Source organism: Drosophila virilis, chromosome 5 (genome assembly GCF_030788295.1).
Source record: "Drosophila virilis strain 15010-1051.87 chromosome 5, Dvir_AGI_RSII-ME, whole genome shotgun sequence".
Lineage (NCBI taxonomy): Eukaryota > Metazoa > Arthropoda > Insecta > Diptera > Drosophilidae > Drosophila > Drosophila virilis.
Window position 1 is genome coordinate 20949948 of NC_091547.1, and position 17746 is coordinate 20967693.

Genomic DNA, 17746 nt, shown 5'->3' on the forward strand with positions numbered 1-17746 from the left:
GCTGAATAAATATATCGATATTTCAGGCAAAATACCCTTGCCTAATCTGGTCACACCGTTTGCACACGTTTTCATCTGTAGATGTAATCTGCATAAAACAACTTTAAAAGTGAGTTTACTTGGAATGATAAGTATATTGCATCAGCCCAAATCGGTTATTTAATCGTCGTTGCGTACAACAACAGCTCAATTGAAGACACTAACAAGCAGCATGCCAGAACAGGAACAGCCAAGCACCGCCGAGACGCCAGCCGGTGATGGCGGCCCACCAAAAACGGCCAAACAATTGGAAAAGGAGGCTAAGAAAGCTGAGAAATTAGCCAAATTGCAGGCGAAATTGGACAAAAAGGCAGCGGTTGCACCAGCAGCGGGTGAGAAAAAGGAGAAGCCCGAGGTAAGTGTCTGTGCCCCACAGTGTGCTAGGTTAAGTTTATTGTTGTTGTCGCAACTGTGGAGACTATGTTTGTAGGGTATTTAAGCACCAGTATGACTCATGTAAACGTTGGCGATTCGCGTTCGCTTGTGCTCAATTCTGTCTAATTATTTTCGTGTCACGCAAACATCGCCAAAAGTGAATGTGCATGGAGTAATTGCGCCGCTATTGTTATACCCTGTGACCAACGAAATGGATAAATTGGGTAGACTTAGTTCATGCCTGTGTATGTAACAGTCTGCAAGAGTGTGAGGTGTAAATGTATATACATTATATATTGAGTGATTGAACCAAAAGTGAACCCAAATTAATTTAACTGAAAAATGTCTGCGCTCCACTATTATTTTGCCCTGTAACCAAAAGCCAGTGTATGGGGTATATTAAATTGTTCATTTGCTTGTAACTGATAAAATGTGTGTTAAGAGATTATGCTAAATTCTTACGAGTGAGCTCAGCTTCTGCCCTTATATACCTCAACAAGTCGGAATTACGGGGTATCTTCAACTGTGCACTCTACTATCATCTTATTTGTTAAGGTGAAAGTTATCGTTATGCCTTCGTTGTTACAGAAACGCACCAAAGAGGTAAAAGAGGCTGCAGTTTATACGGCCAACACAGCGCCTGGCGACAAGAAGGATATCAGCGGAGCCCTTCCAGATGCATACAGTCCACGCTATGTGGAGGCCCAGTGGTACAGTTGGTGGGAGAAGCAGGGCTTCTTTTCACCCGAATATGGCGTAAGCTAAATAAAGCATACCAAAGAAATTTAAGAGCAATTCCTAACGAGCTCTTCCTTAGCGTGATTCCATTGATGCACCCAATCCGAATGGTAAATTCATAATGGTTATACCGCCACCAAATGTGACGGGTTCGCTGCATTTGGGTCATGCGCTGACCAATGCGATTGAGGACGCCATAACGCGCTATCAACGCATGAAGGGACGCACCACGTTGTGGGTGCCCGGCTGTGATCATGCGGGCATTGCCACACAGGTGGTGGTGGAGAAGTTGCTGTGGCGCGATGAGGGCTTGTCAAGGCACGATCTGGGCCGTGAAAAGTTCATTGAACGCATCTGGAACTGGCGACGCGAGAAGGGCGATCGCATCTATGATCAATTGAAGGCTTTGGGCTCCTCCTACGACTGGACGCGCGTGAACTTCACCATGGATCCGAAATTGTGCCGTGCCGTCACCGAGGCCTTCGTGCGCCTGCACGAACAGGGCGCCATTTATCGCAGCTCACGTTTGGTTAACTGGTCGTGCACGCTGCGGTCCGCCATATCTGACATTGAAGTGGACAAGGTGGAGTTGCCGGGACGCACGTTCCTGGCCATACCTGGCTACGAGGAGAAGGTGGAGTTTGGCGTGCTCATCAAGTTTGCCTACAAGGTGGAGGGTAGCAATGAGGAGATCATTGTGGCCACCACGCGCATTGAAACCATGCTGGGTGATACGGCTGTGGCTGTCCATCCAAAGGACAAACGTTATAAACATTTGCATGGCAAGCATGTGGTGCATCCGTTCTGCGAACGCCGCCTGCCCATTGTGTGTGATGAGTTTGTGGACATGAATTTTGGTACAGGAGCAGTTAAAATTACACCCGCCCATGATCCCAATGACTACGAGGTGGGCAAACGCTGTAATTTGCCTTTTATTACCATCTTCAATGACGATGGCTTCATCATTGGCGACTATGGCGAGTTCACCGGCCTCAAGCGTTTCGATTGCCGTAAACAACTGCTGGAGCGGCTCAAGCAGTTAGGTCTTTATCGCGAGACGATCAACAATGCAATGGTGGTGCCCATTTGTAGTCGCTCCAAGGATGTGGTGGAGCCCCTCATCAAGCCGCAGTGGTATGTCAACTGCGCGGATATGGCTGTCGACGCCACAAAGGCTGTGCGCTCGGGTGAGCTAAAAATTGTGCCGGAGCATCACACGAAGACCTGGTATCATTGGATGGATGGCATACGCGACTGGTGTGTCTCCCGGCAGCTGTGGTGGGGTCATCGCATACCCGCCTACCATGTGAGCTTTAAGGAATCCAGCATTCAGCCTAGCACGGTCAGTAAAAACGGAAATTTTAAGCTTCATGGTAAATTTAACATGCATGTCAATACTTTTATTAGTCTGAGGAAGAACAGTATTGGATTGTGGCACGCACTGAGCAGGAGGCTTTGAGCAAGGCCTCCGAACGCTTTGGCCTGGATCCTAGCCTGATTTTGTTGAAACAGGACGAAGATGTGCTGGACACATGGTTCAGTTCTGGCCTGTTTCCCTTTTCCGTGTTTGGTTGGCCAGACAACACGCCCGATTTGCAGGCTTTCTATCCCACCTCGCTGTTGGAGACGGGCCATGATATACTTTTCTTCTGGGTAGCACGCATGGTCTTCTTTGGCCAAAAGTTGCTGGGCAAGCTGCCCTTCAAGGAGGTCTATTTGCATCCAATGGTGCGCGACGCACACGGACGCAAAATGTCCAAGTCGCTGGGCAATGTGATCGATCCAATGGACGTGATACGCGGTATATCACTAGAGGGTCTGCACGAGCAGCTGATTGGATCTAATCTCGATCCACGTGAGATTGAGAAGGCCAAGTTGGGTCAAAAGCAGGACTATCCACAGGGCATACCCGAGTGCGGCTCGGATGCCTTGCGTTTTGCGCTGTGCGCTTACATCACGCAAGCGCGTGATATTAATCTGGACATCAATCGCGTCCAGGGCTATCGCTTCTTCTGCAACAAGCTCTGGAATGCTACCAAATTCGCGCTGCTCTACTTTAACGGTGATGAACTGTACAATACGCAGCTCACGCTTACTGAGCATTCGAATAAAATGGATGCCTGGATTCTGTCCCGTTTGGCGGCTACTATTGAGACCTGCAATGCTGGCTTCGATACCTACGATTTTGCTGCCGTGACCAGCGCCTGTTATGCCTTCTGGCTGTACGATGTGTGTGACGTGTATCTGGAGTGCCTGAAGCCCATCTTTCAGAGCGGCAGCGCCGAGCAGCAAGCGGCCGCCAGGCGTACTTTGTATGTGTGTTTGGATTATGGCCTGCGTCTGCTGTCGCCATTTATGCCCTTCATTACCGAGGAGCTGTTCCAGCGTCTGCCGCGCGCTGACCGCACGCCCAGCATATGTGTATCCAGTTATCCAAGTAAGTGATCAGCTGAACCAACATAAACCGATCTTCTTTAATGGCTTTTTATTCGCATCACATAGCCAACACTGCATGGCGCAATACGCAAGTTGAAGCGGATGTGGAATTCGTGCAGAAGGCAGCCCGCGTGATACGCTCCGCGCGCTCCGATTACAATTTGCCCAACAAAACCAAGACGGAGGCTTATATTGTTTGCACAGATCCAGCGCCCAATGCTATACTTAAGCGTTATGCCAGCGATCTGTCCACTATTGCCTACTGCTCTACTGTGACGTTTGACAGTCCGCCGCCCGCTGGCTGCGCCATCCTCACCATCTCAGGGCAGTGTGAAGTGCATCTGCTCCTTAAGGGTCTCATTGAGGCCGACAAGGAGATTGCCAAGCTGCACAAGAAACGCGATCAACTGGAACAGACCGTCAGCAAGATAACGCAAGCGATTCAGGCATCCGACTATGCCACCAAGGTGCCAGCCGAAGTGCAAGCAGCCAATGAGACAAAGCTAACCGAATCCCGTACTGAAATCGAACGCATTGCTGCGGCCATCGAGACGCTGAAACTTATGTGAAGTAATCAATCCTAGATGAATCCTGGACAGAATGAGCTGCAATATGTTGATATTCTCTAAGACGCTTGACTATACTCGCTTAAAATCAGATAGCAAAATAAGCTCCAATGCATTTTTGTTGCTTTAAACATTATTAACTAATAGCTACAATTTATAAAATATGAGCTAATTTATTAAATGCAACACAGGAATTTTTAAAAAGCAATCTTTAAAACTGTTTGTCTTAATCTGATACTCGATATATGTTCTCTTAAAATAAACGCAGACATTATCTTATAACACCCACTGCAAATTAACTTATAAATATCGCCCCTCTATGCAATTCTCACGAAATCAAGTTCAGGAATTTTTGTTGTGTCCCTCTTTTTATCATTATTTCTACTTTTACTCTTACACTCTGTTAAAGCTATTCAGACCTGGGCATGTTTTATATACCAGTTGATCTAACAAAAAAAATAAGTTATTGTAAATAAGAAATAAGTTTAATTGGATTTTATTATAATATTTTTGGCAAGAGAAGCATATGCCGCATGCATAATTAATCATTTCGAAAAAGCAATAAATAGGGCGAGCGCAGCTCCCAGATCCTCGTGGCATAGGCCTGCCCGTTGGAAATTACAGAACAGTCGGTATGTCCTGTTGCTCTTAGCTTGAAGTGCTTGATACACCTGATGAACTTTCAATGATAGTAAATCCTGGATACGGTATGATCCATGTCGTCTTCGGGACCAGGCTCTAGGAACTTGTCTGCTCTCATTGGAAAACGTTCAATTTGTTTGATGCGATTCAATATGGTCCCAGCTGCTCGGGATCATAAGGTATATAAAGTACTTTTAAGGTTTCTCCAATTATTGCTTCAGGACTTGGCTGAAACTGTTAAAAATATAATCTGGAAAAATATTCATTAAAATCGATGGCTTATTCCGCTGCAGTCCTTAAAGCCTTGCTTGGGGAATTGATATTCCGAGAATACCTCAAGACCATGGCTCGGTTTCAGCGCAAGTTGCAGGCTGTACCGAGACCTTAGCTAGATGCTGCAATGCCTGTGGTGTAAATAGTAGAGAAACCTTCGATATTTCTGCCATTTAACCAACGGGCGGGACAGCATCCATTGCCCAGCTGGCACCCGCGTGGAGGGTTTAGTCTGAGGATTTTTGCCAGCCAACCCGTTTATCCCAAATAAAATACTACTAGACCCAAAACTTGTTGCCCTACTTTTCAGAAACAAGGGATAAAAGATAATTCGTGACTTTAGAAAACATATCGCAGGTTTTTATAGACCAATGCGATTGATTTCCAAATAACTCACATTAAAACAAACTTGTTTGTTTAAATAAAAGAATCTTAGATATAACAAACAATAATAATAATGATTTTGGTGAAAATTGTAAGTTGTCTAGAAATACGAATGGTTAACTTAATTTATAGGGTATATCATAGTTGAGCACAAAAAACTACAAAATTTGCGACCAAAAGGGAAGCAAATTCGGCAGCTGAGCGTAAACGACTACAAAATACTCTATAAAATTTCTTAAATTTAGCTTAAAACGTAGCTAGTAAAAATATTCAATTAAGATATTTTTAATTTTAGATGGAATTGAAATTCAGTTTTTAAAATTCCAGAATTCTAAAGAAACCTAATTTGGTAAATCCAGGTTTTTTAGACGGACAAGTAAGCGGAAAACCGTTTAATATTTAATTTAAATATAAGATCTTAAACAGATCTAAAATAAAACTAAACTAAGCTAGGCCCACATAGAGGCAAGAGTATTTTACACGGAATAGAGGCTTACCGGGAGCGCATTCAACAGTTCCAGATTGTACAAGACATACCTCAGGGGCCTATTTAACATGCATGTTAAAAATTAGTTAGCTTTCAATCGAATTATATTTTCGACCCACCTCGGCTGGTGCGCCACCAATGCCGCCCATGGAGGCAGAGAGCAACAGCAAAACGATGGCAACTTCCATTTTTCCAAATGGAGCTAGGATATACATGTTGGTATATATATATATATATGAATATCTCTCTCGATTTCTCAGCAGAGCACAATGGGGATAAACGTTGCAGACAGTCCACTACACAGTGTAGAGAAGAACTGCGGAATTTCTATAGAATGCCGCACATTTTATACCATTTTTCTCGCCCAATTAACGTAAACAGGGTGCCGGCAACAATATGGCCCACGGGCAATGCGATTAGAACCCAACGCCGAGTGGTAGCACCCCATACAAAAACGAAGTGGGCTGCGTTTTCCTTTATGCCGCACTTGCACCATATTTCAAATAATTTGTGGTAAATACTCCAGCAAACAGAAACTGAGTGCGTCTGCTCAAGATTTAAACAAACATACGCACATTAGGGGCATATGTTCAATTTGATTACGTGTGCAGCGACCTTTCTGTTGGGGCTACTGTTTTTCCAGGCTATTAATAGATTCGTTTGAGGTTATGTTATGCTCGAGTTAACCCAACGTGGTAAGCCCCAATTTAAACAATAGGCACTGGGGAACATATCAATGAGTGGCAGAATGGGGCTTAGCTGGAATTTACTTTAGATGGTAGTTTTTTCCAGTTAATATTTTCTATGGTGTAACACATTGTTAGAGTACTTAATATCTGGCTAACCTTGCTTTTATAAAACAGATCCAAATCCAAAATATTTTTAAATATCTACTCATCTCGAGAGGCTACTTGGGACTCTTGGACTCGATAGCTCTTACTTGTTTATAAGTATGTATATATATATATATACATATATTTTCTCCAAGATATTAAAGCAGGTTTTTAAAAATGATCAAAAAGTAATCATATATATTTTTAAACAGATATAGACCCATTAAGTTATGATACTTTTTGGATGATGAAACGTTATGAAGAGTTCTTCTTTTTTGAGAACAAATACAACATTTTGATCGTTTTGTTGTTAATAAATACCCAAACTCAAATGCAATTGGCCTAGAGGACCGCTCAAGTTGGGTTTGTATAGCGTCTACCAGGTGAGGCGTGTGGCATGGTCCGTCTTGCGCTTGGACATTTTAATGTAGCCCAGAAACTGCAGCTCGGCGACGGCGCGAGTGAAGCGTGCTCTGCGTATAGAAAGTCACATCAACATAAATATATATATATATATATATATATATTTAAATTGAAATATATACTCACTGAATCTGCGGATCGATCTGCTCCTGTGGCACTTCCTCCTGATCATCGCCGGCGCGCAGCACGGAACGAAACGCCTGCAGCCAGTCGAAGAGGTTAATCATGCGACCGCACTCTAAATGCAGTTTGTAGAGCACCGACAGATCGGGCATGGTGCTGACCAGTTGCGATTGCTCCTGCAGCTCACAGCATTTGCATTGCATGTAGAAATGTGGATTATTGAGCGCCGTGTGCAGTGCAGCACGTGGTGCTCCAATGATGTTGCGACGCACAGTCGATATGTCGCTGAATACGTATAGTTCGTGCAGCGGTGGTGCATGCTGCAGCGGACGCAGATGGGCCAGCACCAGATGCGTCTCAATGTGCGACAATATGTTGTTGAGAGCACGCGCGAACTCTGACGTCGACTGCTGTTTGTCCTGTTTGCTGCGCTGCAGCAGCTGAGCCTTTAGTTCATGGCGCGAGGCCACCTGCTTGAGATCGGTCAAAGTGCGTGCATCTGTTGATGCTGTGGATTCGATGGCTGGTGTGGGCAGCTCCATTGTGGCTAGTTCGACATCGTTGAGCAGCTTCTTGAGCGACTGCAGCTCGGCACGCATTACATCTGCACAGGCCTCGCCCAGTTCCAGCGGAGCTATCTGCTCGCCGAGAAACTGTTCGGTGCGGTCAATGCATTTGGCGAGCTTAGCTACGAACTCCTCCTTGGACATAAAGCTGAGCATCTGCCAACATTCCTTGTACTCTGGCTGCTCTTGGATCGGTTTGTTCAAGCAGTTTACATAGAGCTCACGCCGCAGCTTGCCCAGCGGACAGCGTGGCAGATCGCCCACGAGCTCCGTGAAGAACTCCAGGCAGCAGCGAAAGAGCATAAAGTGCAGCAGACAGTCACGCAACAGCTGCGGCAGCTTTTTCTTCAGATAATCATCGTCGGTAAGCACGGCTATAATGCGCTTACAATCGTTGATCTGCTCCACATAAGGACGAAAAGAGGGCAGACGCCTAATGGTCTCCATGTCATCGTGCGTCAACTGTTTAATGCGACCCAGAGCCTGGCTGTAGCTGGTGCAAAGCGCGTAGGCATTGCCCGCAAAGTAATGCTCCATGAGGCAGTACTTGAAGCCCTGTATAAAGCCGTGTATGGAGAAATCATAGTAAAGAAATATGTGGGTCAGAAACTTGAAAGCCTTGCCGGACAAATGGAAGGCATACTTGGGCGAGAGCAGCACCTGGTCGAGCAGCTAAAAAGAAAAAGTATAACATGTAAAAGTTTATAGCTGCATGGAATCCAAGATGTTTGCGCACCTCGTTTAGGCCCGTAGGCGCCGGTTGAGTCTGGAACACACGCAGCTTGATCTTGCTACTGACATGATAGGGCAGCGTGCCGTGCACCGCCGTCATGGCCGTGGCCACGCCCAGCACTAGCACAAAGGGCAACCGGCCAGTCTGAGCGCTGAGTATAAGTATGAAATCCTGCAGCACGCTGGCGTTAAAGCACTCAAAATCTGGCAAAATAATGACCAAAGCGCGTCGCTTATCCACATCACCAAAGTTGTTGGCATACCACGCGCTCAGCTGCTTCATGGTGCATTGAGTGCGACGCAGACGCTTGCGATCACGTTCACGCTCATCGTCTGCGTCCTCAAGATCCACCAATTCCGACTGATCATCCATCAAGCTGTACACCATGCACTCCACAGCAGCTTTTAATGTGGCACAATCGCGTGATTGCAGCACACAGACACGAGCCGCTTGTTCCGCATGCAGGCGCTGCGTCAGCGTCTCAAATTGCTTTAGATGATCGGGCTGATTGATGCCCGTCAGCAGCGCCGCAGTGGGCAGCATTTCCGTGTTGTCCATGTTGGAGGCCCCCTCGCCGGTCACAAACTCCACCAGTTGCTCCAGTGTGCGCGCGTTGCTAGCCATTTGCAGCTGCACAATGTGGCTGTGCAGCTGATTCCAGCATTCGGTGTATGCGGCATAGAAGGGCTGCGTGGTGATCTCCTTGCCAAGTAGGCTGCTAGTTGCCTCTGTGCGTTTGCGTTTGCTAGGCGTCTTTTTATTGGCGCGTGTAGCTCCATTCTTATAGACGAAACAGCCCTATGCACAGATTTCAAGTGTTTTCAATTTAAATTTGGTTTTCAAATTCGCTCGCTTACCTTTGAAACAGATATGGTTGGATCCATGGCTGTTGCTTAACTAAGCGCTGCACTGTGGTGTGTGACGTTGCTTAATACACAAATAATTGTTTATGTCAGCTTTGTGCCAAATAAAGTTTATTAGCAGCAATATTAACAGCAACAACAATGGCACCAAAACAATATAAAAACAGCTGCAGCGCGCCAAATTTCGAAACGTGTTAAGTTGGCTGCGCGCCATCAAAAAGTGTTACCCATCAAGTGCGAGCAGTTGAGATTTTTTATTTAATAGACCGCGTAAGTTTAAACAAAAGTTTTGAAATTTTCAAACTACACTTATGCCTCCACATCGACTTTAATAACTTCAACCATTTTTGGCTGCGCTGTTGTTTGCTTCAAATGCTGATCCACTACTAAAATATTTGTAATATTTCTATGTGTATCGCACACATCAGACCACTTTGGTGCCAATTGAAAAGTAAATAGATACATAAGCAAAAAATCATAGAATAATATGAGCGCCGCCAAAAGATAGTCCTTGTCTCGAATTTCAGCAAATCGTCCACCATTGATAATTTGCGCATGGTACATAATAAACTGTAAAATACAATTAATAAGTAAACAATTTAAAAATATGTAAATAATTCGAAAGTAACGTACGGTCACAATGCTAAACACAATGAAGGCGCGATACACAAAAAACGAATAAGGCACATTCGCAACCAAGTAGAGCATTAGAAAATACATGGCACCAATAATGCAAATAATTCCAAGTATAACAAGTACTACAATATCCAACGTTAAGTCACGCTGCAAATGAAAGAATTAAGATGTACGGGGAGAGCATAAAAATATGTCAAATAGTCGTTGCTTACGGGTATAAAAGAGCCAAGCAAAAGGAAGATTACAAGTACAACGGTCCATATAAGAAAGCTCACTAAAAAGTGGTAGTGATAATGGCGCACAATCAACGATGTAACGCCAACGACAACGCATTCAAACTGTAAGCCAAAAATTAGCAATCAGATGGTCATGAATCGCGACTCACTATTATAAATGCCAATATCCAATTGATGGGTGTAAAGAAGCGAAGATCCTCGAAGAAAATGAATAAGATGATGAGCACTAAGCTCAATACAAAGAATATAATGCCAACCCAATAATTTGAGGTAAAATATTTATTTGTGGCACCACTGCAAAAAGAATGAGTGTCAGTTGAATGTTGCTAATATAAACAATAGTAACTTACAGTAAATGAAATAGATACCATTGCACCAGGGCCAGAATGAGAAATACTGCTGTTACTGCATATGTAATGCATGCAAATCTTTGACGTTCGAGCTTGTAATAATACGGACGCGTTTCTCTGTGGTCAGCCATTGCATTTTTTATGTGTGTGTATTTAAATAAGTTTATTATTGTATATTTGAGTGCCGGCTGTGTGTATTATGACAGTTAGAGCAATGTTTTGTTGCATTTCAAACTGGCTCGCTACAAGTTAAAGTGATGCCCATAAACGCAGTGTTGCTTTGACCATGTCCACAAGATTTTGCTCTTCACAACACTGGTCGAATTTCGCGCATTTAATCTGCTGCATTTTATAAAACAATGTACATGGTTTATATAAAATGTTGAGCGACGAACTCGATATTTACGATGATTTGGATGAATTTCAAGAAGCTGAAAATAAGGTGAGCCTTGTTGCGTGGTAAACTAAATGAGACTAATTCGATTTGCTGCCAGAAATCCAAAGAATTGGAGGCCTGCGAGGCAAAATATGATGCCGCACAGCTGGAAATTGCAAATTTGCAAGCGCAAAACAAAGCACTTGCCAAGAAAATTAAGACAATGGAGGTGAATTTCCAAAACCTGCTCGATACGGCTAAGGCGGAAATCAAACGCAAGGATGCACAAATAACGCAGCTGCGCAAGGAGTAAGTAGCTCCGCGTTCAAAGCCACAATAAAATATGTATATATATATATAAAATTGTATGTATGTTTACTTTTTATTTATAGGAAAGATGATATATGCTTCAGACGCAAGCGTGCACCCAATTTGGCGCAGCCCAACTCCCAGACCCAACCTTTAGACGAGCTGCAACATCAGCAACACAAACGCTTCAAGCCCGAGGATGTGTCGGACGTGAAAGCTGAAATTGGCATCGACAACAATAACGAAAACTGCGATATGAAAAAGAAACATCTTACACAACAGCACGCACCTGCAAGACGATCTATTAGCCGGGAGGCTGGCCCCGAGAAAATGACGCAACACAAGCGAGACAAGCCATTTGACTCGGGCGCAGAGCGTCAGCGCTCAGCTGATGTGAGGAATCCGCAGGACAGATTACGAGATCGGGATCGAGATCGAGAACGAGAACGAGATCGAGATCGTAATAGAGATAGAAGTCGACGTCGCAGTCGTAGTCGCAGTCGAGAGCGCTGCCGCAGTCGGGATCGTTATAGAAGCAACAGTCAGAGGCACAGCTCAAAGAACAGGGATCTAAAAAGAAGTCGCCGGAGTCGCTCGCGTTCACGTTCGCGTTCTAGCCACAAGAATAGCAGCAGGAGCAGGTAACGTTTGCAACGTTTGCATTTATTACCAGCAATATTTCCCTGCTTATAAAGCTACATATCTCGATTTCAGTAAACGCAAAAGCTCACGGGAAATCGAAAGAAAACACCTTACCAAATCCTCTACACATGACCATAAACCAAAAACCATGGAAGATCTCTTTGGCAGCACGCCCAAGCACCAAAGCCCAGCGACAACAACAAATGCAGGCAGCAGCAACGTGGACAGTGAAAAAGTATTCCAGAACCTAATTGCAAATATGGAACCGCTAACGCCACAAGAGCTGTACACGCCGGAAAGCCAAATCGAAGCAAGAGTGCAGCAAACAAGCAGCGGAAAATCTGGAGAAAATAAGCAAAAATCAGCCGAAAATATAAACAAATATTTTGTATGCAATATTGAAAGTAAGAACATGGAGCAGAAATTTGCAGAGGATGAACTGGATAATCAAGTTCTCTCGAAACCAAAAAACCCTTTACCTAGGCCGCATTTAAAACCCTTGGTAAATGCAGAAAATGCAAAACAAAATCTTCAAAAAGTTGTGCAAGTTGAGTTCGTAAATGAAGTAGCTAATGAAACAAAGCAGGTACAGGATGCAAATGACGAAGAGCAGTCAGTTCATGAGGTGGATAACATAGAATCTCAGCAGAACATGTCAGGCACGGACGAAGCGCAGTTAACTGCTCAGGATTTGTTGGATGCAGAAGAAATAATTAATAAAGTGCATAATACAAACGAGGAACAACACATTCCGGGCCTGGATTTCATAGCCGAAGAGCAATTAAAAAGAGAATTGGATGACGCTCAAACAAATCTACACATACCGGGCCTGGATTTGGTTGATAATGAGACACTAATGAACGATGTGGATAATGGAAAAACAAATGAGCAAATTCCTGGGCTAGACTTTAAGGAGGAATTAATTACGGAATTGAATACGAAAATACACGACAATGCTCCTGCTCAGGATTTGAAGGCCATAAATAAAGTAGATACAAAAGCACATTTATACATACCAGGCCTGGATTTGATGAATGAAGAGGCTACCACAAGTAAGGTGGACCCGAGAACGCAGGAATACATACCGGGTCTGAATATGTCCATTGAGGAGGAAGCAACAAAAAATGTTGTGGCAAAAACACATGAAAATATACTGGATATGGATTTTGTAATACAAGAGGATCTAACACGAGATGTGGCTAATATGAAAACAAATGAGCATATATCTGTGCTGGACCTAAAGAGTGATTTGGAAGTAACTAAAGCAGTTGTTGCAGAACCACATGAATATATACCCGGACTGGACTTTACTGCTGCAGAGAATGTATCGGGCAATGTAGATACTGAACAACACAATTGTCTGGGCTTTGCGGAGGAACAGGATCTGCCAAGCGATGTGGATAGAACAAAAACAAACACAACTGATAATCAAGACTGTGCACCAGCTGAGGAACTGAAAGATAGCACGAATAAGATCTCGACTGGGAATGAAACCGAAAATACAGAAGCAAAAGGCGAACGGAGCGACAATTCGACAGCAAACAATGCACCAAATGAGCACCGTGGGGATAATCAGTTAAGGGAAAGCAATGACAACACGGAATCGTCTGATGATGATGCTCAGGAAGGCGAACGGAGCGACAATTCGACTGAAAACAATGCACCATGCGAGCACCGTGGGGAAAATCAGTTAAGGGAAAGCAATGACAACACGGAATCATCTGATGATGGTGCTCAGGAAGCAGAGAATGCGAAAAGTAAGGACCATAGGGAAAATCAGTTAGTGGAAAGCAACCAATACATGGAATCATCTGATGATGATTCTCAGGAGTTAGAGCAACCGAAATGCGAGGACCCTACGGGACATCATATGGAATTATCAGAGCTAGAGCAACCGAAATGTGAGGACCCTAGGGCAGGTCAATTAACGGAAGGCCATGACAACATGGATTCATCAGAAGATAATGCTCAGGAACTAGAGCAAGCGCAAAGTGAGGACAACAGGGAAAATCAGTTAAGGGATAGCAATGATAAAATGGAATCATCAGATGATGATGCTCAGGAACTAGACGAATCATCATCATCTGATGATGATGATGATCAAGAACTGGAGCAAGCGAAGAGTGAGGACAAAATGGAAAATCAGTTAATGGCCAGCAATCAAAACTCAGAATCATCCGAACTTCAAGAAATAGATGCAGCAGCGAAGTCAACATTAAGCGAGTCCACAACGCCGCCCGGCCAGGACTCCATCACTTGTCAATTAGATCAATTACCAGCACAGGCAGAGGAGAACATGGTTACGCCCAAGCGACCAGTCCGTGGCATGAAAAGCATACAAATAATTGAGGACATACGTCTGCCCGTCATGATGGATATTGAGAATCTTGCAGTTAAAGTAGATGGAACAAGCGAGGAGCACAGCTTGAAACAAACAGACCACCAGCTGTCCAATGCACATGATGTTACTGAGCAAATGCCAGGTCTGAACTTTAATGTCGACACATTAACGCAGCCAGCATCGGAGATTGAAGGAGAGTCTCAGCTGCAGTTCATCACAGTTAATCAAAATGAACGCAACTCGAAAATTGTGGCAGTTAATACGACAATCACGCCCAAGCTGACAGTCGTTGCAGCTACAGTTATGTACGCCCAGCCGGATTCAACCAAGATTGATCACACCGAGGACGATGCTGCACTCGAGGCAGTCATGAATGAGCTAATACCAGATAAACAGCAGGCAATCACATTGGACGAAAGCTATCCGAATTTGAGCCTAGAAACGGATACCATTGAGCTGGCATTGAAACAGCTGCATCAGCAGTCACAAACCGATGAGCAGCCGGACGAAACAGCTGTAACGTCCACATCCATGAAGGGGCCGCAAACGCCCAATCAGGATCTTATGCAGATACTTATGCAATCGCCATTGCAGTCGACAGCTGCGTGCACGACGCGAAACAGTCCTACAAAAGTGAGGGTCAGAATAAAGAAACTCGAAGCACGGTCAAACAGCAAAAGAAAAAGCAACAATGAGGCCAGCAGCGCTACGCCGCAAAATTCAGAAGAAACGCCGCTAAAAAAACGTAGAGTAGATGTTAACGATGGCGACACAGTGCATACCGCCGATCCAATTGTGCCCCAAACGCCACCAGAAACGGCCCTGACTACGGAGGCTTCGCAGTTGCATGTGACCATTGATGAGACCTTCAATGCCAGCACAATGGAGCAAAGCCACTGCCAGAACAGCAACGACTCTTCCATGGTGACCAAACGCTGCTCTCTGGGCAACAGCGACTATCAATTCGAGCGGATCAATGATGAGGTTGTGTTACGCGTCACACGTCGTCGACGACGCCGACCAGCAGCTGCCAATCAGGAGTCATAAATACGATATATCATAATGGTTCACACTAGTAAGATATCTGGCTATATGCTTACTTAAGCTATGGGGAAGTAATATATACATATACATACATATTTTATGTAACTACAGGGGAAACTTATCAATACATAACACAATATTCTTAAATTATCTACTTAGTTTTAAACAGCATGTAAAAATTGTGATTTTAGATAATAACAGTTGATAGTATTTGATGTTTAAAAATAAAAAAAAATTAGATAAAAAAATGTAATCCTTTTAAAATTAAAAAAAAAAATATTGTATTCCATGTTTTATTATTTTACTGTTCGATCAATATTTTTACCCAGCTTTTAAATCGGTAAATATATATTTTAAATATCGCAACGTGTTATTTTAAAATTAAAATTTTATTTTTTGATTGAAATTAACAAAATTAGGGCTAACGAATTTAAAATTCGATCATTTTTGCTATTGTATTTGTCATAAAGTATCGAATAGTATCGCTATCGATAGCAAGGCTTTATAAATTGTGCGGTACTATCGATAATTTTAAAGCATAAGTAAATGAACTATTTTAGGCCTGTTTTGGTTTCTCCTCGCCCAGAAGGAAACGCCGTACAATGGACAGCTTGAAAATGGGCACCGATAACATGGCACCCAGACAGGCGCCAATCCAGTATACAATGATGTGCTCCAGATTGCTGTGTCCGCGACAGCCCCACTTGAGAGCCGTGGCCAGCACCGGATTAAAGTAGCCGCCAGAAAAGTTGAAGGCTGTAAGCAGTGCATAATTAAAAGCGTAAACTTTTTGAGAGGACATGGCAGCAGTCGTTAGCCACGTTTCAGGCGGGCGAGTACTTACCTGCGACCACCAGGCTGGTGCCGATAAACGAATCAATATAACTGCTAAATTTTGGCTCCTGTACGCTAATCGTTTTGGAGGCGAGGCGGCACAAAAGTGTGGCCACGCCCTCGATGGCAGCACCCACATAGGGGCTAACCTGCAAATCGGCATTGCACTCCTCGAAGGCTCGCCCCTTGTGCGTCTCGGCGAATTCCAGCCACCAGAAGACCTGAACAATGCGATACACACAACAGCCGCCCATTAGCTCTGCCCAGGTGCGCAGCGCCATCTCCTTAAAGCTGGTGCGTCCCTCCAGCACGTCCTCCATGTGTGTGTACGGACAGGCGGAGGCATCGCCCCATACCTTGCCCCACCAGATGGTCAGCAGGAACAAAAATATGGCATAGGTGGCCACGCCAAAGTTATCGGCCACTGCGTATGCTCCAATTCGTAAATCTACTATTAAAGCGGGCACAGCTCCACTTACCGATGATCAGCTCGAAGCAACAGGCGCACAGTTCCGCCGCGGCAATCGCCTCGTTCATCAGCACGGGCACAATGCCTTCCTGGCTGAGCAGTCGACGGCTCACCCGGCGCGCAATCTGTGCCGCAATGCAGCAGCCGACCATGAAGCCAGCGCTTATGCCCAGCGATGTCATCGACATACTGCCGCACCTTAAATCAGAAATGAATATATGGAAACTCGTTCCTTGAGCAGTTGAGCAAAACCGTTTCTTGTGGCAGATATTCAAATGAAATTGCTGCAAGACATCTAAAATCTAGGAAAGTCATTTTTAATTTCTGGAAAATGCGAATATCTGAACCTTTTTCTATCCAAACGTGCACTGTATTTTATTGTTATTGTATTAGCACATATATATATATATATATTTATTTACATGTTGCACTTGTGCGCATTTCGGGTAAAGAAATTACGCACACACAAACATTGAAAACTATTTTCGAATTCGCAGCACGCCATAATTGTGCTAAAAATATTTACAGCTTGTTAAACAACACACGAAAACATCAAATTGTCACTAAACATCAATCTATGTTTTATTTAATTGTATTTGTATTCAACATTGATTAGCTGAATTGTTATTTAACCGTTTTTATGCATTTGAAAATTAAGTTTTAAATTTTTTTATAATTAATTTCTTATTTTCTTTTGCGCATTAGCACTAATTGGCTATGGTTATTAGACCGTTTTTTTTTTGTCCAAAAACTTAAATTTTTTAAAAATATTTTCATGCACATAAATATAATAGAAAGCATATATTAAAACAAAATACATACTATGTAAATTAGTTTTGTAACTGACCAAAAGCGACCGGCACAAGATCGTAAATGCAACAACGAACTGTTGTCGCTGTCGACTCGGACTGAACAAGAATTTGATTGCTTTGGACAGTGTCGCTCATCTGGTCGCGTCTATTATTAAACAAATGCCTGGCGCTCAATGCTCAATATACTCAAATCTACTCGCGTTCTCAAAAGCTTAG

At 43.8% G+C, this 17746-nt stretch overlaps 5 protein-coding genes across 7 annotated transcripts; 2 read left to right on the forward strand and 3 right to left on the reverse strand.

Moving 5' to 3' along the window:
- The first annotated feature begins 26 nt into the window (after nucleotides 1–26).
- On the forward strand, nucleotides 27–4362 carry ValRS (Valyl-tRNA synthetase). Its single transcript, XM_015174008.3, has 6 exons — nucleotides 27–109; nucleotides 186–394; nucleotides 1003–1170; nucleotides 1232–2494; nucleotides 2560–3589; nucleotides 3655–4362. The coding sequence occupies exons 2-6, from the start codon at nucleotides 212–214 to the stop codon at nucleotides 4155–4157; spliced, it is 3147 nt and encodes a 1048-aa protein (XP_015029494.1). The 5' UTR covers nucleotides 27–109; nucleotides 186–211; the 3' UTR covers nucleotides 4158–4362.
- Nucleotides 4363–6941: 2579 nt separating this feature from the next.
- Orc3 (origin recognition complex subunit 3) lies at nucleotides 6942–9641 on the reverse strand. The gene is made up of 4 exons (XM_002049196.4): nucleotides 9476–9641; nucleotides 8622–9416; nucleotides 7323–8557; nucleotides 6942–7246 (listed from the first exon to the last, which is right to left on the reverse strand). Exons 1-4 carry the CDS (start codon nucleotides 9500–9502, stop codon nucleotides 7150–7152), a joined length of 2154 nt encoding a protein of 717 aa, XP_002049232.1. The 5' UTR covers nucleotides 9503–9641; the 3' UTR covers nucleotides 6942–7149.
- A 57-nt stretch (nucleotides 9642–9698) lies between these two features.
- On the reverse strand, nucleotides 9699–10909 carry LOC6626860 (protein lifeguard 3). The gene is made up of 5 exons (XM_002049195.4): nucleotides 10704–10909; nucleotides 10503–10647; nucleotides 10330–10455; nucleotides 10115–10264; nucleotides 9699–10051 (listed from the first exon to the last, which is right to left on the reverse strand). The coding sequence occupies exons 1-5, from the start codon at nucleotides 10832–10834 to the stop codon at nucleotides 9791–9793; spliced, it is 813 nt and encodes a 270-aa protein (XP_002049231.1). The 5' UTR covers nucleotides 10835–10909; the 3' UTR covers nucleotides 9699–9790.
- Nucleotides 10910–11003: 94 nt separating this feature from the next.
- FLASH (FLICE-associated huge protein) lies at nucleotides 11004–15636 on the forward strand. 2 transcript variants are annotated; one of them, XM_002049194.4, is made up of 4 exons: nucleotides 11004–11145; nucleotides 11198–11388; nucleotides 11472–12029; nucleotides 12103–15636. In XM_002049194.4, the coding sequence occupies exons 1-4, from the start codon at nucleotides 11083–11085 to the stop codon at nucleotides 15416–15418; spliced, it is 4128 nt and encodes a 1375-aa protein (XP_002049230.2). In that variant the 5' UTR covers nucleotides 11004–11082; the 3' UTR covers nucleotides 15419–15636. The 2 variants fall into 2 exon arrangements, with proteins under 2 accessions (XP_002049230.2, XP_070065643.1); XM_070209542.1 differs by lacking the exons at nucleotides 11004–11145; nucleotides 11198–11388 and having other exon boundaries at nucleotides 11904–12029; nucleotides 12084–15635.
- Nucleotides 15637–15772: 136 nt separating this feature from the next.
- AQP (aquaporin) lies at nucleotides 15773–17678 on the reverse strand. 2 transcript variants are annotated; one of them, XM_002049193.4, is made up of 4 exons: nucleotides 17566–17653; nucleotides 16729–16916; nucleotides 16260–16673; nucleotides 15773–16171 (listed from the first exon to the last, which is right to left on the reverse strand). In XM_002049193.4, the coding sequence occupies exons 2-4, from the start codon at nucleotides 16904–16906 to the stop codon at nucleotides 15972–15974; spliced, it is 792 nt and encodes a 263-aa protein (XP_002049229.1). In that variant the 5' UTR covers nucleotides 16907–16916; nucleotides 17566–17653; the 3' UTR covers nucleotides 15773–15971. The 2 variants fall into 2 exon arrangements, with proteins under 2 accessions (XP_002049229.1, XP_015029708.1); XM_015174222.3 differs by having other exon boundaries at nucleotides 15774–16171; nucleotides 17541–17678.
- Nucleotides 17679–17746: the final 68 nt, after the last annotated feature.

What these genes read in the sequence shown, in the direction of transcription:
- ValRS (XM_015174008.3), top strand. Translation starts at nt 212, where the DNA reads ATGCCAGAACAGGAACAGCCAAGCACCGCCGAGACGCCAGCCGGTGAT. An exon ending in AGAAAAAGGAGAAGCCCGAG is followed by an intron (nt 395 to 1,002) that starts GTAAGTGTCTGT and finishes TCGTTGTTACAG; the next exon opens with AAACGCACCAAAGAGGTAAA. An exon ending in CCAGCATTCAGCCTAGCACG is followed by an intron (nt 2,495 to 2,559) that starts GTCAGTAAAAAC and finishes TACTTTTATTAG; the next exon opens with TCTGAGGAAGAACAGTATTG.
- Orc3 (XM_002049196.4), bottom strand. Translation starts at nt 9,502, where the DNA reads ATGGATCCAACCATATCTGTTTCAAAG. An exon ending in CAACCATATCTGTTTCAAAG is followed by an intron (nt 9,417 to 9,475) that starts GTAAGCGAGCGA and finishes ATCTGTGCATAG; the next exon opens with GGCTGTTTCGTCTATAAGAA. An exon ending in CGCCTACGGGCCTAAACGAG is followed by an intron (nt 8,558 to 8,621) that starts GTGCGCAAACAT and finishes TTTTCTTTTTAG; the next exon opens with CTGCTCGACCAGGTGCTGCT.
- LOC6626860 (XM_002049195.4), bottom strand. Translation starts at nt 10,834, where the DNA reads ATGGCTGACCACAGAGAAACGCGTCCGTATTATTACAAGCTCGAACGT. An exon ending in GGATATTGGCATTTATAATA is followed by an intron (nt 10,456 to 10,502) that starts GTGAGTCGCGAT and finishes TTTGGCTTACAG; the next exon opens with TTTGAATGCGTTGTCGTTGG. An exon ending in TGCTTGGCTCTTTTATACCC is followed by an intron (nt 10,265 to 10,329) that starts GTAAGCAACGAC and finishes TTTCATTTGCAG; the next exon opens with CGTGACTTAACGTTGGATAT.
- FLASH (XM_002049194.4), top strand. Translation starts at nt 11,083, where the DNA reads ATGTTGAGCGACGAACTCGATATTTACGATGATTTGGATGAATTTCAA. An exon ending in TTCAAGAAGCTGAAAATAAG is followed by an intron (nt 11,146 to 11,197) that starts GTGAGCCTTGTT and finishes ATTTGCTGCCAG; the next exon opens with AAATCCAAAGAATTGGAGGC. An exon ending in ATAACGCAGCTGCGCAAGGA is followed by an intron (nt 11,389 to 11,471) that starts GTAAGTAGCTCC and finishes TTTTATTTATAG; the next exon opens with GAAAGATGATATATGCTTCA.
- AQP (XM_002049193.4), bottom strand. Translation starts at nt 16,906, where the DNA reads ATGTCGATGACATCGCTGGGCATAAGCGCTGGCTTCATGGTCGGCTGC. An exon ending in TTGCTTCGAGCTGATCATCG is followed by an intron (nt 16,674 to 16,728) that starts GTAAGTGGAGCT and finishes GAGCATACGCAG; the next exon opens with TGGCCGATAACTTTGGCGTG. An exon ending in CACCAGCCTGGTGGTCGCAG is followed by an intron (nt 16,172 to 16,259) that starts GTAAGTACTCGC and finishes CACTGCTTACAG; the next exon opens with CCTTCAACTTTTCTGGCGGC.